This window comes from Botrytis deweyae (assembly GCF_014898535.1).
Source record: "Botrytis deweyae strain B1 chromosome Unknown BDEW_040, whole genome shotgun sequence".
Taxonomy (NCBI): domain Eukaryota; kingdom Fungi; phylum Ascomycota; class Leotiomycetes; order Helotiales; family Sclerotiniaceae; genus Botrytis; species Botrytis deweyae.
This window is the reverse complement of record NW_024066247.1, coordinates 247,742-265,402: the sequence shown is the minus strand read 5'-3', so window position 1 is coordinate 265,402 and position 17,661 is coordinate 247,742. Positions and strand designations below refer to the sequence as shown.

The following is a 17,661-nucleotide window of genomic DNA, read 5'->3' as shown; positions in this document are numbered from 1 at the left end:
CTTTGATAATATAAGCTATTCAAAAAGCTTTCAGCCTTAGTCTTACTGCAGACCTACCGGGCTCATAACCTGTTCACAATGAAGGAACAGACCAATGGAATACATGTAATATTGACTATATAGATTTTTTAATTGTATTAAGGTAAAATCTAACTATGAAGTGGAAGTAATATATATACAGTAGCGTAGTACACGTGCCACAACTTCCAATAATATATATATTTCGAAAAAAAATCAATACATACTACTATCTAACCCGTATACAGAATATAGGAAATACTATTGTCTATACTAAGTAAATCAACTTTTCAGGCTAGAACTTATATGAAATAGAGACAAAATCGACCTATTATTATAATATTGCGTTTAATATTTATTTTTAATGAAAGCTTAGGTATAGCTTCCAGCAAAACGTTAAAACTAATATAATATTTTCTACAACCTGAAAACGTAGATTGATAGCGAACATACGTTTCAAGAATAGTATGATGAAGATCTTAATAGCGCTCTATATGAAGGACGAGAGGGAAAGATCAAGTAGAAGAACTATCGACTGATTAGTAGATGTAAATTCGTTTCTTGATTTTACTAAGATAGGGAAATAATCTTAGTAGTATTAATAACGTTTAAGGAGATTAGGTTTTTTCATTGATAAAATTCTTTTCATAAAAGATTCTTTTTTATAATAAAATATTTTTGAAAAATCTAGACTTGAATTATTATTATTATTAGAATTCTTTTTATAATTGTTTTTTTATAATAGGTTTTTTTATAATAGTCTTTTCTCTGAGTAGATTTCTTTTATTAATCAAATTCTTTTCATAATAAAATTTTTGATGATAGATTTTTCTAGTCAAGATGAAATATTTTTATTTCAAGAATTATTTATATAATAGAAATTCTAGTAATATAAAAACATTTAGCTCTACAATTAAGTATCTAATCAGGTCTATAAATATTTTTCTATAACTACCTATAGACTTGATTAAACCTCAAGAATATAAACCAGGGAATGAGGATTTGAGCTCTCGATTGTATCGTTCATATTTCCAATCATTATATCATCGATTATCAAACGTCCATTAAAAGCCATAAATCTCACCCTTTACTAAAGGTATAATCTCTTGCTCTGTCCCAAACCCCGCTCTCCTTACGCCATTGATCCTCCTCTCGTCACCCCGCCCTACATCCTTCAACTCCCCAAACCTAATTTTTAAGTCCATCAGCTCATCCGATACATTATCATAACCTCCTAAGCATCCTCTCCCCGCAGTTCTCTCTAGATCTTTACTTCCAGTCGTCGTGTTGAGTATCTGTACGAAGCTATTGTTCATAGCTGATACTCCATTTTTGCGTAGGGACCAAATACCTAAGACCAGAATCGGAATTGCGAGGAAAAGGGAGATGAAGTAGGGCAGTATGAGATTTAGAGGTTTAGAAAATTGGAATGTATTGATTGATTCCCATTGTGTAACGTTTGAATGTGTGGACCACCAGCCAATTTCGCTAATCATGTTGAGTGTGATATTTTGAAGGAGCTGATTAAGTGACTCAGGCGTCAAGGTGAATGAGACGCCATCATACTTTAAGTTTGCGGTGGGTCTATTAGCCCATGAGTAAGCAGTTACATTGAAATTTCCAAAGTTATCATTGAAAGGCGTATAGCCTATCAGTGTACTTTTTAACAAATCCGCGGCTGGCATTCAAATGTTAGTCTGACGGACAAATTCTGAATGACTATATATGAAACCTTGGAGCGGAATACTTAGCGAGACTCACATGTAGAACTTGTCGGAAATACATTTAGAAAATCAACCCATGAAACTCCAGTCCCCCAAACGTCAACCCCTAGTCCGTAGGCTGGACTTAGAGAACTTGTAGCATCACCAAATTGGATAAGCTCGACAGGATAGGTTCCATTCAGTAATCTAGTCATACTGTTTATGATAGCCATGACTTGCAGGTTCTTGTACCAAGAAACCCAATCACTCGTCCAGTTTACAGGCTCGTATCCTAAATACGAGCTCCCAAGACCCAACAACCACTCCTCAGTTCTGTTTGCTGTGGTGACTAGGAATCCAGGCCAACTTATTCCGTATTCTTGGGTCACATTGGACATTTCCTTTGTTGTTCCAAGATTCTTTATGATGTTAATTGAACTTACAGAAACATTGGTAGATAGAATGTTGTTTTCATACACGTATGCCACAGTGTACGTAGCCGTTGCAGCCGAACAATTGATATAATTTCCTTCTATGGCAACCAAATTTCCGAAAGAATCAGATGTACTTTCTCTGACAGCAGGATTTCGCATACCCAAAGGTCGGATCGTTTGAGTAGAAAATTGAGATGGAGCGATAATATTCATCTGGCTAGCCGTCGCTCGCGCTTCTTCACTCCCCCCCACCCACGGGTCAAACAAGAAACCTTGATATGCGTTCCATACGAGAAGATCGGTACCATCATCGTGTGTTTCAAATGTGATGTTTTGACCGATCGACTGAAAATTACCAGACCACGATGAGCTGGTCGTGTTGAATACACCGTACTGAAAGTTTGGGCCAGCACATTGGAGATAAGGACCTTCAAGGTTTAACGTGTATGAGCAGTTGGCTCCACACGGTGAGTGCATTGCGCTTTGTTTTCCAACAGTCATAGTTGAGGCAGCGAGCCTTTGTAATGGCTGTGAATAGCTTCCCGCAGTTGAACTATGATCAAATGATTAGTATTATGGATTGGACCGTTTATTGTATATAATACATACACAGGAAAGAAGGTATCATAGTCATTAATGTCAAATTTATCCAAAGAAAATTTGTTGGCGTCCGCGCCAGAACCATTGCCTACCTTGGTTGTGTCAGCGATAATCGTGAACATCCGGTAGTATAACGAAAACTTACAAAGGAGCTATCGAAGGTAGGAACTTCTACAATCTGATGTGAATATCTAGTTGTTGGGCCAACTATCAGAGCCCCTGGCGCGAAAGTGGCAGCGACATTCATCAACCACACGAGTATCACAAGAACTACCAGAATTGGAGCTTTCTGCCAAGCGTTAAAATCGCGTAGTAGCAGGGGATTAGCTTGCATTGCAAACATGGACTCTATCGTAGAAACTTTTAGGGTCGTAGTCCGTAGAATATACCAGAGATATTGAGTAAAAACAATTGTCACCGATCCAGTAAGAGAAAGCGTGAAAATATTCCCAAGAATTATCGAGGATGCTGATACATAGGATTGCTTGGGGGCATCACTATTTGTTCCATCAGCGGGTTTTCCATCCAAGTATAAAAATAGGCCGAGGTGAGCAAATGCTGTGGTCAAAGCTAGATGGTATATTTTAGCGATAGCCCTCGTCTTTTTCAACAGCAAGGAATCATATACCAATAGTATAGAGACAAAACATCAGCATAGGTGTTTTGGAGCCAGAACCCCATTTTGAAACTTCAAGCAATGAGGTTTCTCGTAGCAATCCCTCCGAGGAACTCTCTGATTTGTGTGCAGGATTCTTCAAGTTTTCCGAGGAGGAAATATTTGGACTCGTGTGAAGCTGGATTGGCGCATGGCATTCAGCCAGCGACGTAATCCTTGCATATAAAGCATTTGACATGATATCAAGTCCGATGTCTTTTTTTTTTGTAAATAATGAAGATAAAAGAATCAAAAATGCAAAGATGTATGTACCTACTAGGTATGTATATAAGTCATTCATGATAATTACACGAACCAAGGAAAGTGTACTCGTATCTAGCTAATGCGCCTTGCTCAACCCATGCATCCACCCCAAACCCTCAGTACTACTCATTCTTACTTGGAGATACATATGATACTGACTCACTGACTAATAACATCTTTATTAATTTCTCAGTCTTCCTTTCACATCACTTCTCGATCTTCGTTTACGTCCAGTCATTCCATACTTATCCTTTGGTAGGACGGAAAGACAAGCATATTTTAAGACCCCTTTATTTTTACAATTCTCCGTTAGATTGGATCGTTGATCATTTTCAATTTTTGAACAAATTAGAGAATTGAAATACCCGAAATACACATCCATATACTGGTGAAGTTCTGATAAATTTTGAGATATTCTCAAGTATGATTATCAAACATCGAAGTATAGTCTTTTTCAATAGAGCTCCGATCTTATCGAGTTTCATGTACCCGTTTTTCCGTCTTGCTGAAGCCACTCTCACCTTTTCTTATGGTATCAAGGCTATCATGTAGAGAGATGTCAATTGGGAAATTGCTAGGCGAATAGTGTTTCGTTGATACAACTGTTGGTATACTTCATTGGCTGGTTTGCGGGGATAAATTCAGTGACGTGGGGGCGGAACAAGGATCTTTTTTGTTCTCCCTGTAAGATGCACCTTTCAGAGGAGAGATGATCTTGTCGAGAACAGATTGTCGTCGGTCTGAATATTTGAGTAATTCATTATCTTTGCCAAATGCTATTGCGATTGATATCGGATGGGAAAGTGTACACTATCCACAAAATCAAACATGAGGGGATGTGGTGCTCGGTCCAATAATATTGGCCTTGGCTTACCCCTCATTGCATAGGATAAGGGACATCAATAATGAACCTCGTTGATTGCCAATGTAAGAAGATCTGGATATGACTAAGGAAGAATTGTCCTTTTCTTTTCTCAAAAACTTCTATAGCTACTACTACATCCTTCAAGACCTTCAGAGAGGTGATAAATTGATTGTCTCTAGTATCAAATCGATACCTGTTGGTCTGCACCCAAAGAAGGAAACTCCATACAGCTATCGTAGATTGGCCCGTGTTCAGGGTCCTGGCAACACAGTAGGCGATCTCAACTTTTATTCACCTCTTCTTATACGTACTTCTCACTTCCTTGATTCCCAAGCACTCTTAACTGAGAGACTTAATTATTTATCCTTGTCGAGTTATTGAAGTTATTCTTCCATCTTGAAGAGTAGAATCGTTATATCGAAGAAGGAATCTCTTGTGATTTTACCACTCAAAGCTGTGGGAAGACCCCACATCAGTGGCACAGTACGGCATTTTCTGCGATCTTCTGAGTCGAATTGCTCACTGACTGCTGGCTAGGTTGCGAGGTAGAACTATTCAAGATACACAGAAGAGATATAGGACGGATCGGATCTTTCACACTATCAATAGATGCCCGTAGTCTTACTTAACAAGAGGATAAAGAGGAGGAAGATATGTTGCGATTACAAAACAGCAATGCTCGATTCACAACCTGAGCATCGTGGATCTAATGACTTTCCTAGATAGTACACCAATTTTGAATAGAAAGCCCCAACAGTTTTCTTTTTGAATCAGTTTTCATTCCACAAAGTTTCAAAGATCTTGATCATCTTAGTCTTTCACCATTTCTCCACTCTCATTCTCACGAACCTGCGCACTGCGTCCCAAACTCACCCCTAAAATCGACAATGACAGCAATGTTCAATATTTTTGTTCATCGGCGATAGACCCACTGGTCTTGGCGTATTTCTCGTTGTTTGCCAGACCCTCATCATCGATTCTGGCAAATATACTAAGAATAGTAATTATACTGTACCAGCTTGGAACTACACCGAGTCTAGTGACTTCCTTCCAGCCACGAAAAAAGACTTCGAATATTACAATACAGTTAAATAGAAGACGGTGGGGCCGGCACAACAAAGGACACAACAAAGCCGAAGTCAGACTTTCCCAGATTACCTGTGCAAACAGAAATGTCTTTGTCTCTATATGAAGCACGACAAGTACTTGTACTCCCAAGAAGAACTACCATCTTCATCCCAGGTAACGAACGGCTATAGATTAACATCACTGCGGCTATTGCAACTTCAGCAATCAAGTTCATTCCAAACAATTCAAGAAGCTCAGTGTAGGCAATAGTATTTCCCGTAATCCGTATACGGGTTAGTTTATAGTGGTGCATATCAACTCTTTTCGAAATACGTCCGTATATGGTATAGAATTCAATACTACTGAAAATATTCAATATGATTTATTTATTCAATACTATTAGCAATATACTGAAATACTGGAATTCATTATAAAATATTCATTCCTATTTAAACTAGGTTAGAAAAAAGGGATTCCTATTCATATTAGGTAATAAAATTCCATTCCTTATTTCAAATTGAATGGGAATCCCTTATTTCTAGTTTAATTAGGATAGGAATGTATGTGTTTTGTATTGGATTCCAGTATTTCAGTATATTGCTAGTATTCTTTAGGTATATGAATATGTACGAGAGTAGTATAACCTCCTTTCTATACGTACTAGCTGCAATATCAATATGCTAATACGCGCCACAGTTTTACTGTAGTATACTATTGCCTACACTGAAGAAGCTAGTCAAGGGCTCCAAGAGAGCAGAGGTCATCATCCAATTTGACGATGACACTATAAAGAGAAAAGCACAATTGATACATAAGTTTTAGACTGTAATCTGGGGCAATCTTAATTCGAATAACATAGCTAATGTTTGCAATGTTGCTATGAAACATTTCGAACATAATGGAACAAAAGATGGAAGTCTAAACGCTTAGGTCTTGAGTATTTTGAGATCCTAGAGCTCAAAATTGAGATTTCGAAGCCCTTTTAAGTACAACTAGGACGACTCCCAGAAAACACAGTTTCCACCGCTAATTTTACGGAGTGTGTTTGATCGTTTACGTTTCGGTCAACATTTCCTGTCCATCGTTATCAGCAGATTTTCAGAAGCCAATTGAGGACAGAAAACAAACTACAGGCACCGGCGGCGAGATCAACATCAAGCAAATGCCAAATGTATCCAAACCATTGCAACATCTAAGCCCTCCAAGATTCCTACCGAGGAGGTGGAGCACAAAGCTGTTCTATGAGCAGAAGATCTCATTCTGCTTGGCGTTGATGCTTTGGATATTGATTTTTCGAATGATAATTGGTTAGTTTCAGATTATTGGAAAATGAGTAATTAATGATCATGAAAAGAAGAGCATAGACGACCAAAGCTCCATTTTATACACGATATCTTGGTAAGACTATGTGAGCTTCTATGTCCATTTGACTCTTACTGATAATCTGCCAAGTTGATTCTCCACAATTTCATATATCTCCTCGGGCGAAGCATTCTCTTCAATCAAACTTTACTTCTCTTTACTCAAGGTGAATAATAATTTATCTAAAATGCGCTTTCACTGGCTTAATTCCAGGTATTTGCATTGCACTCAAAATGCAAAGGCTAAGTCGATGGAAGCTCTCTTGATCCTCTCATAAGGATCTTTTTAATGCCAAGGAATGGCAACCAGCTTGATGAATTGTGGTCTGGATTTAAACCCAACTAGATCTTCTAGAAGGATTATAAAGACTCCCTTAACGTGAGATAATTTCCAGTCGATTGACTGCAATATTACAATCAACAATCTCCAACTTTTATTGTGATATTTGAATGGATGGTTGCACTCGATGCAGCGAGCTCGGCTACAAGCCAGGCGTCTAAACGAGTGTGCCATCGGGTGTGTAAGCGGGTATGCGTATTATCTCATATCAGACATTCAAGCTCGAGCTACCCGAATAGATGAAGAGCGGCGGATAACGTGAGAGTGGAAAGTAGTCTGGCAAGCTGCAGCTTGATATTAGATAGCCATTTTGGCAAAAAGTCAGAAATGTGAAATACTGATAAGTCTAATTATACCTTGTTTATCGTAAATCTCGGTAGGGGATGCAAAGAGAGACATACGCAATGGAGGGTTTGGTCATCAATACAAAATTTGATAGGGGGGGGGGTTTAGCTACATCAAAAAAAAGTTGTTGATTATATCTAATAATTATGTCTAATGAGTGTGTTATATACAAGGTAGTTCCTCATTTCTCGTCATCCCAACGCCGCTCACAAAAATATATAAAGGAATGTATTATTATACAGTGATCCAAGACATGCATATCATCGTTCATTAATTCATCTCCAAATACCAAAAAAAACAGCAAAGCAACCGATCTCTTAGAAGACATAAACTGGCTCAGGACCAATGTCTCCAAAATTACCGGATCCAGCTGGACTTGAAGGAGTGACTGGGTTTCCGTTCACGTTCGCGACACCGAAATAGGCATTTGTCTTTTCTTCGTTGTTGGTGACAGTCAAAACCGCAAATGCATTTTCAGCACCAAATTGGTCGGATACTCCCCAAGAGATGGTGTTTACAGATCCTGTAGTACATGGAATTTCATACCAAGACTCGGTAGTAGCACCACTTCCTGGCATACGAATGACGGTACATCTCTCATCAGGTCGCTCATCGTTGTAGGAGATGGCAAAGTTGTAATCGCATCCAGATCCATCTTCGGAACAGTATCTGATCAATTGCTTGATAGTCCATTCGACACCCTCAACAATTGAAGTTTGATCTGGAGAAGGGGTCCCGGAAGCCTGAGGGGCTTGTGTGGAACTTGGTGCATTTGTTGTAGAAACGGCGCCGCTTGAGCATGCGGTAGGAGTGACGAGGGATCCGCTGTTGTCAAAAGGTAAATATCCAAGACATGTGGCATATTCAGATGCACATGTAGCTCTGTTAGCATCTGGAGCAGATCGACATGAGTTGTATGAGTCGTTGCATTTAGATACACAAGCGTCACTTGTAGCAGACGAAGTAGCTTGAATAGTGGTTGATGATGCTACTGAAGAGCAAGCAGTTGGGGTGACAAGTGATCCATTACTATCATATGGGGAATATCCGAGGCATGATGCGTAGTTGGAAGCACAAGTGGATTGGTTTGCACCTGGAGCACTTCGACAGGTGTTGTATGATGCGTTACATTGGGATACGCAAGCATCAGCTGTGGCGGATGATGTAGTGGATGAAGCTGTAGTTGATGCTACTGACGAGGAGCAAGCAGTTGGGGTGACGAGTGATCCATTGCTATCATACGGGGAATATCCAAGACATGATGCATAGTTGGAAGCACAAGTGGATCGGTTCGCACCTGGAGCACTTCGACAGGTGTTGTACTCAGTGTTGCAGGCATCAGAGCATGCATCTCTAGATTTTAACGCAGCTGGTGCAGCGAATGCTCCAGTTACAAAGAGAGCGAATGCAATATCTTGGAAATGCATTTTGATTCGATATTGTGTTGTTCCTTGTTAATTGGGCGTTGTTGAGTCGGATCGAGGATGCGGATGTGGATATTTTTAAAAAGTGATCGTAAAGTATATGATGAATTAATTGTTTGATATCATGAGTTTCGAGGAAGGACTCGACACATTATATATCAAATTTGATTCATCTATGTTCCACACATTCATTGATTCCACTGCACTATCTCACATGGCTTGGCACACTTAACACATCAATATGTTGTCCCCAGTATTTACCGAGGGGTCACCCACAATAACTCGTACCTATTCAATGGTTCCAATAGTTTCTCGAGAATTGCTTTAGCCAACACATTCTTGCCTTCAAAGTCATACCGGCCAAGCAGCCTCACACCAAGAATAGATATTAAGCAAAGAAAATGACCTGATTTGGATTTTGAGATTGAATAAAGTTCACATGACCGACGACCGACATTCCAAAACTAGTTAGTCGATTTTGCTAGATTCGGAATCGGGGAGTCTAGCTTGTCCGCTGATCTCAAACCCAGGGGTCTGCTCAAAATATATCTGGCCCTAGACGTCATTGTCATGAAGAACGATCTGAGCCCTGGTACACAATCATGTTACTAAAAGTCTTGGTTCTCGTACGAATGGCTTGACGAAAAAAGATGTTTGTGGGGATCTGAATGCCTAAGCTCGCGACGGATAGAAAATGCCGAGCACCAAAATGCTACACCCGGATCAGAATTTGGTATCTAAAGAATGAGACAATGTTTCTTCTTGGAACTGTCTGCAAGAGCAATTCAATAGGTTAAAACTCTATTTCCCCAATTATAAATCATCTCAAATGTGAAAATGAATTCATATCCCTTCTTAAGAAAGAGCCAATTTGAGGGTTGTTCCTCGGTTATGATAATAGCAAGCTGGGTCATGCTGAAAGAAAATTCTTGATATCTCGTATGCGTCGTATCGGCACACAGGAACGAGGCTCGAGTTTAAAGATGGTGCCCGAAGCTTCGACGGATTGATGTTAGTGCTAGTCTTAGACACGAGGAACAAGATTCAAGCCAATGATATACGACATCGACCCGGACACACAAAGTTTAATTGTTGACTTCATGCCATCCTAGCCGTCCATCTGATTTTTCTGGGGGCTGACGATCAGTCAATGAGCACCAAAAAGAAGCTTAAAATTCATACACGAGGTTCTTGGCATCGCTTGAAAGAGAGGGGCAGTGACAACCAGCCACCTTGATTGAAAACCACGTTTTCGGTAGATATGTACAGCCACGGTAGCGTAGGGCGGTCCTTCAACGCCGATACTACGATAACCCTACCGTTGATCTAGTGTGATACTGTTGTTGAAATACGATGCCAGACAGACCCCGATTCACAAATACCGGTACGATAGAATTGAACTAATTTTCCTCTTGTGAATTTCGGTACAACAGTAGGGTGTGTTGGCGTGGAAAGATTCTTCAATCAAATTATAGCACGACACGATACTCTATGCTCGCCACCCACAGCGCACTTCAGGGTCCTACCCTCACAAACAGCAATCAAAGCAAACCATCAACCATCTATAGTTTCTCGTATGTTGTTGGGTTAAGACTATCGCACTTGTAGCTTTACGAAATTCGGATCAAATCTCCCACAAAAGGACGTTTACATGTACGTCATAATCTGAGCTTCCTTCGTTCTCGTCCAAGATGGCAAATACTCTCGGTCAAATATTATTCCGCAATTTGGTGTTTAATTTCAATCTTGAGATGTCAACGTTTCGTATATCGAATAAAAATTGCAGAATCATGCTTACGGAAATTGGAAAGCAACTGCAGACGATCGTCCTCCATTCCGTTCATTCAGAAGATCCTATATTTTTGTGAAAACAGGTTAACCTGTTCAAACTTGCCCTCGGTGCTATTTGTAGCTATCATCACAAACCTGAGTTTTCAAAGGTCTTTGTATTCAATTTCCTGGACCGCAAAATCAACCAGTTGATGAGGTACGTTCTTCATAATGCTTACTTCCGAATCCGATCCTTTAGTAAGATAACACACGGTAACAAGTTGATCGTCAATTTACTCTGTTGCTACTGTTCTACTGAGCTTAAAACTAACTTGGGGGACTTAGGCACTGCACCATAGGTCCATAGGTATGATTTTTGACTATTGGGACATTGCAGAAGCCTTTCGCTAAGGCCTTACTGATCTTTCCTAGCGGCTTACTCTCGCTTGCACGTGGAAAGAATGATATGCACTTCTTACAACAGGTGCACTAGATTTTCCTATCCCATGAAAAACGAAACACCAAGCGAAGCCTTGAGAGCATACCATCAGCATGCCAATCCTGTCTTAAGCTGACATATGGGTCAATATATCATAGTAACATCCCTAGATAGTTTCCTTCGAGCGTCCCTCACTCTTTAAGAGTTTCCTAACAGTTCAATATCTCGCGGCTGCCCAATTTTTGACACTGGAACCAAGCCTTTGGTTCAGACCAAATGGCGCTGTGGGCACGTAGTCTCTTGACAATTTCAAGCCCGATCGATTCAAAAGAAAGGGTTCTCGAGTCGTTCTTGAATGCTCAGTCTCGAGTAGGTATAGCTAGGGTTATATTGATTATGATCGGATTTGTTGCTTGTATGCTTAAGGAGCTACATAATACAGATGAACCTGGCTATACGGGCACGTGATATACGGGCATCCCCTTTATACGGGCATATTTTTTAGATTCCCCAAAAATTTATATGGTGAAATTAACTTAAATAGGCATTTCTTTATATAAGAGTATATGATTTTAATTTTCCTAATACTCTTATAAAAATTGATAGGAATGACTTAAGCTTTAATCTATTATATAGTGAATTCATAAATTCATATAATATATTTATTGAAAATATAAAGACTAAAGGTATAAAACAAGACTAAATATCAAGGCTGAAACTATATATACGAGTAACCCCTGTATATAAGCATTTAAGCCTTAAAATTTTTAGGCCCTTATAATTAGATTTATCTATAGTATCTCTATATAATTAATTTACTAATACTGCTTTAAATTAATACTTATTTATTCGCTAGCTAGGCTTAATATAAACGGAATATACTACTTATTATAATTAGATACTTGTTACGACACCAACTACGTTACCTTCATACCTCAGGTATACACCATTAGTGTGCCCTATTTCTTATAAAAGAGCCTTATTCTTTTATAGCTCTTTTACCCTTATAGTATAATATAAATCTTTACTTATATCTTGATAATTTGTATTATTTCTTTAAAAGTTATTTTAATTTTATTTTTATTTCAAATCTATCAAAATTCCAATCTAATTGAATCAATCGAATCTATTACCATTCTATTACATATTCTAATTATCGTTATTCTGAATCTTAATTACGATTATAGTCAATTAAATACCTATATTTAGTTTATTCCCTTAATTCCTATTCTTAAACCATATTCTTAATTTTATTAAAATCGATATCTTTTGATTTATAAATCTATTTAATAATTCAAATATTATATATTTTATAGTTATTTAAGTTATATTTAAATTAATTAAATTGTATATAAATATATTCCAAATTCAAGTTATTAATATTCAAATCAAAATTAATAAATTAAATAAATTAATTAGTATATTGAAAATCATTATTTAAAACAATTTATAAACTTTATATTATTATAAATATCTTATTGCTTCTAAAAAGTTTAATAATAATAAATAGAATATTATAAAATATTAAAATTAATATATTATATTTTATAATACTATTAATCATTACTTAAATATAAATTATAAAAATAAATTAGAATTTCAGAAAATTATATTTCTTATTAATCTGCTTTCTGGTTTTTTTTATATAAATAATTAAATATATTTCAATATAATTATTAATAATCTATATGATTTTAATCTTTAGTTTTTTAAATAATATATTATTATAAATATCTAAAATAAATTAAATAAATAATATCAAACTTTTAATCTTTTCTATAAAGCTTTTATAAACTATAGTAAATATAAAATAAAGAAAATTCTATTTAATAATTTCATTACCAAGTTTAAACAGTTTATTATTAGATATAAAAAGATTATTAAATAATAGATTACAAATCTTAAATTTAAAATTTTACAAGAATTGATTGATATATTTATCAACCGCATAAATAAACCCTTTATTACTAATATTAAAATATAAATAATTTAATAATAAAGCATTAATAACAACTTAAAGGAAAAAGCTTATTTCGATAATTAACAAAAAAACCAAAATATCAACTTCAATTATAATTATTTTAATAACTAATAAAAAAACCAAAATATTAATTTTAATTATAATTAATTAAAACCTTATAATAAAAAGCTAATTACTACTACACCTCCTCCTATATCTAATCTCTTTAATAATCCTATACAATTGAATACTACTCAACCAGATTAATACTTCCCAATTTGTTATACTCAAAAACAATATATCGAACTCAGCTTCTATCTTTATTACAAAAAACTAGATTATATTAAAAGTAATTATAAAAAAAAAATTAATAATATAAAGTATAATATTAATATTAATATAAGATATATTTTTTATATTAATCATTTTTCTATAATTAATTAATATAAGAATCTTATATTCTATTATAATACTACTATCCCTTTATATTAGAATTTATTTTTATTTACCAACTATTCCTTAGTTACATTATTATACTATATCTCCCTAATTTCCTTCAATCTTATTTGAATATTTAATCTAAAAGATTATATCAAGAGTTTTATTTATTCAAAAAAAAATAATAGCTCAATTTCTTAACTAAATATATTAAAAGATTAATCTTAATTTACAATTACAAATCAAGATTTTTTATAAAAAATTTACCTTTATAAATTAAAAGATCAATTATATTTAAAGATTCTTTATATCTTAAATCAATAAATAACAAATTTTTTAAAATCTTAATAGAAATCTTTTTTATATTTAATATAATCATCCTACTTGTTAGTTTTATAAATAATAGAACTATAAATTATAGTTTTATTAATAAAAAAATTATTTTTAAATTTTAGATATTTATATACCTTTTTCTTTATATCTATTATTTACTTTTAATTAATAAAAAGTTTTCCAATATTCTTTCTCAATATATACTTCTGGATATACAAATTAACAATTATAAGGAAATCGATTTATTCTATATTACCACTTTATCAACCATAAATTCTATAATCCTTAATTTCCTATAACTTCAATATCACAATTCTATAATCAATTAATTAACTATAACACTTAAATTTATATCTACATATTACTCAAAATATTACTACCCTACTAACACTATAACAATTACTATTCCCAATATAAAAAGTACCCAAAAAATAACTTTATCAAAAAATAATAAAATTATATTAAATACCTCTAAATCTTTTTTATAAAAATTTATTCTAAAAACAGCCTTTATTCTCAATATAAAAAATATCTAAAAAATAATTTTACTAAAAAATAATAAAGTTATATTAAATACTCCTAAACCTTCTTTAAAAAAACTTATTCTAAAACTAGTTTTTATAAAAGGAATTATTAATAAAAACTTTAAAACCACTTTATCATTATCTTAAGATTAATCCGCAATCCTCAAAATTGTTATTGAAACCTTAGAAACACTTAAATTAATCTCCAAAAATACTTTACAAATCTTAACGTTTTTGGAAAAGCCTAATAAAAAATATAATATCTAACAAAAATTAAATAATATTAGATATCTTACTATTATTAGTTTTATTCAGTTTTATAAAGATTAGAATATATATATTATAAAATTAATCTAAAACAAATTGAATATTATTTACAAACTATATCAAATACTAGTAAACAATCCTATCCAGCTACATTATAGTATTGTAAAAAATATTATTAAGAAATTTATAAAAAAAATCAATTACCTAATATTATCTATAACCAATATTCAAAATAAATTACTATTTTAACTATATAATCTATATATAGGATTCCTATCCTCACTTACTAATAAACTTTTTTTTAAATATTCCTAGAATTATAAAATTAAATTTATATTAAATAAAAAATTATTATATAATAAAGAATATTTAATATTTTTAATTGAATTTTAAATTATATATAAATAATTTAATAATAATTTAAATAAAAAATTCATTTATAAATCTCATTTCAAATCAATTATTTTATTTTTATTAATTGTAAAATCTAAAAAAGATATTTAGATCTATTAAGATTATTATAAATTGAATAATGTTATTATTAAAAACTAATATTCCCTATTATTAATTAAAAAAACTTTTAATATTTTATATTATACAGAAATTTATATCAAATTGAATATTATTATTATATTTAATAAATTAAGAATTATAAAAAATTATAAATAAAAAATAGTTTTTATAATTTATTTTAATCTTTTTGAATTTTTAATAATACCTTTTAATCTTTATAATACTCCTACTTTATTTCAAAACTATATTAATTATATTCTTTTCAATTTTTTAGATAAGAATTATATTATATATCTAATAATATTTTGATTTATTCTATTAATATTATAGATTATTAAAAATAAATTTATAAGATTATATAGAAATTAATTAATACTGATTTATAAATTAATATTAAAAAATATAAATTTAAAATTATATAAATCAAATATCTTAAATTAATTATTATATCTAGTAAAATTAAATGAATTCAAATAAATTAAAATAATTCTTAATTAAAAGTTATTAATAAACTAAAAGATCTTTAATATTTTCTTAAATTTACTATATTTTTATTAATACGTTATTCACAATTTTTTTAAAATTATAAAACTATTTAATTATTTATTAAAAAAGGAGTTTATATAATATTAAATCATTAATTATAAAATAGCTTTTAATAATTTAAAACAAATATTCACTTTTATCCCAATTCTTATAATATTCGATTATTATTATTATATAATTATTGAGATAAATACTTTTGATTAGATTGTAGAAGGAATTATCTCTCAATATAACAATAAAGGCTGTTTATAATCAATTATTTATTTTTCATTAAAATATAATATAGTTAAATATAATTATAAGATTTATAATAAAGAGCTATTAATAATTATTAAGTTCTTAAAGAAATAAAGATTTGAGTTATATAGAATTTAAAAATTATTCGAGATTATTATTAATTATAAGAATTTGAAATACTTCATATTAATAAAAATACTAAATTAGAGGTAAATAAGGTAAGTAGAATTCCTTTCAGGATTTAACTTTCGTATTATATATTAATCGAACTATAAGATAATTCGTTTTAATACTTTTAATAGAAAGGTAAAGGATTATTTAATATATATTAACCCCAACAATAATTAGATTAAGAATTGTTTATAAATAGTATTCCCAAAACAAATATTCAATATAATTATATATAAGAATCTTATTAAATAAATAAACAATACTATAAACCTTATTGTAGCCCCTATAAATATTATTATTTCTGATATTAAAAAGCTGATTAACAATTTTATTAATAAAATATACAATTTATCCATATTAATTATTAGTATATACGAAACGCTTTAAAATCCTATTATTTGTTATTAGTTATTAATAATCAGAAAAGATCTTTGGATAGCTCTTTAAGATTGTAAACTAATCAATAAACGAATATTTTATTAAAATCGATTATTTATTTTTTTATTTATTGAATTTTATATACAAATCATTTATTAAATATATTCAACCAGGCCTATCGGATATCCGGGCCGTATTAAGATTATCAATTTCATTTCCTATATATATTAATAACCTAATATAATAAGAAAGATTGAAATTTATATATAAATTTATTAACTATATTTTTATATAAAATCTTCTTACCTTATAATTCCCGGATTTTCGAATTTTTATTAATCCTATTTCAACCCTAATTTGATATTTTTATTAATTATATTATATTATTATTAATTACAAATATTATAATTATAAGTATAATTATATAATTATTATTATTTATTATTAATAAAGATATATTATTTTATATTGATAGTAGAGCTATTTATAAAGAAATTTGCTGATTATTTTATTTAAAAAGTCTATTACTTATATAATATATTCAATAATATTATATTTAATAAAGATTATAATTTATATTATATTTAAATACATTTTTCTAAATATTTATTGATTATTTTAAAATAATCTTTTTCATCCACCTTAAGTTAAATAATTAAATAGAGAGATTCAATATTATAGTAAAATAATAGTTACAAGTTTTTATAAACTTTTATTAGAATGATTAATATAACTGGTTACTATTAATAAAATTTATATTTAATAATATTATTTCAGAAATTATTAATATATTTCTATTCTTTATTAATTATAATTTTTATTTATAATTTGAAATTGAATTCTTTTTACCTATTTTATTAAATCTTTTATATTAATAAAAATACAAATTCCTAAAAGCTAATAAGATTACAAATTGGTTTAATATTATTTTAATAAAACTGAAAGCTTTAATTACCTAGGTTATTTAGAAATATAAAGATTATGTAAATGAAATGTATATTAATATTT

The 17,661-nt window shown here is 31.7% G+C and overlaps 2 protein-coding genes across 2 annotated transcripts; both read right to left on the bottom strand.

The window, feature by feature from the left end:
• Positions 1-1,082: 1,082 nt before the first annotated feature.
• Positions 1,083-3,609, bottom strand: EAE98_010820 (uncharacterized protein; the record flags this gene model as incomplete). Its single annotated transcript, XM_038958442.1, has 5 exons — positions 1,083-1,696; positions 1,780-2,708; positions 2,765-2,847; positions 2,901-3,325; positions 3,384-3,609. 5 exons carry the CDS (start codon positions 3,607-3,609, stop codon positions 1,083-1,085), a joined length of 2,277 nt encoding a protein of 758 aa, XP_038805267.1.
• Positions 3,610-7,970: 4,361 nt separating this feature from the next.
• EAE98_010819 (uncharacterized protein) lies at positions 7,971-9,080 on the bottom strand (the record flags this gene model as incomplete). The annotated part of the gene is made up of 1 exon (XM_038958441.1): positions 7,971-9,080. The coding sequence occupies one exon, from the start codon at positions 9,078-9,080 to the stop codon at positions 7,971-7,973; it is 1,110 nt and encodes a 369-aa protein (XP_038805266.1).
• Between the last annotated feature and the right edge of the window lie 8,581 nt (positions 9,081-17,661).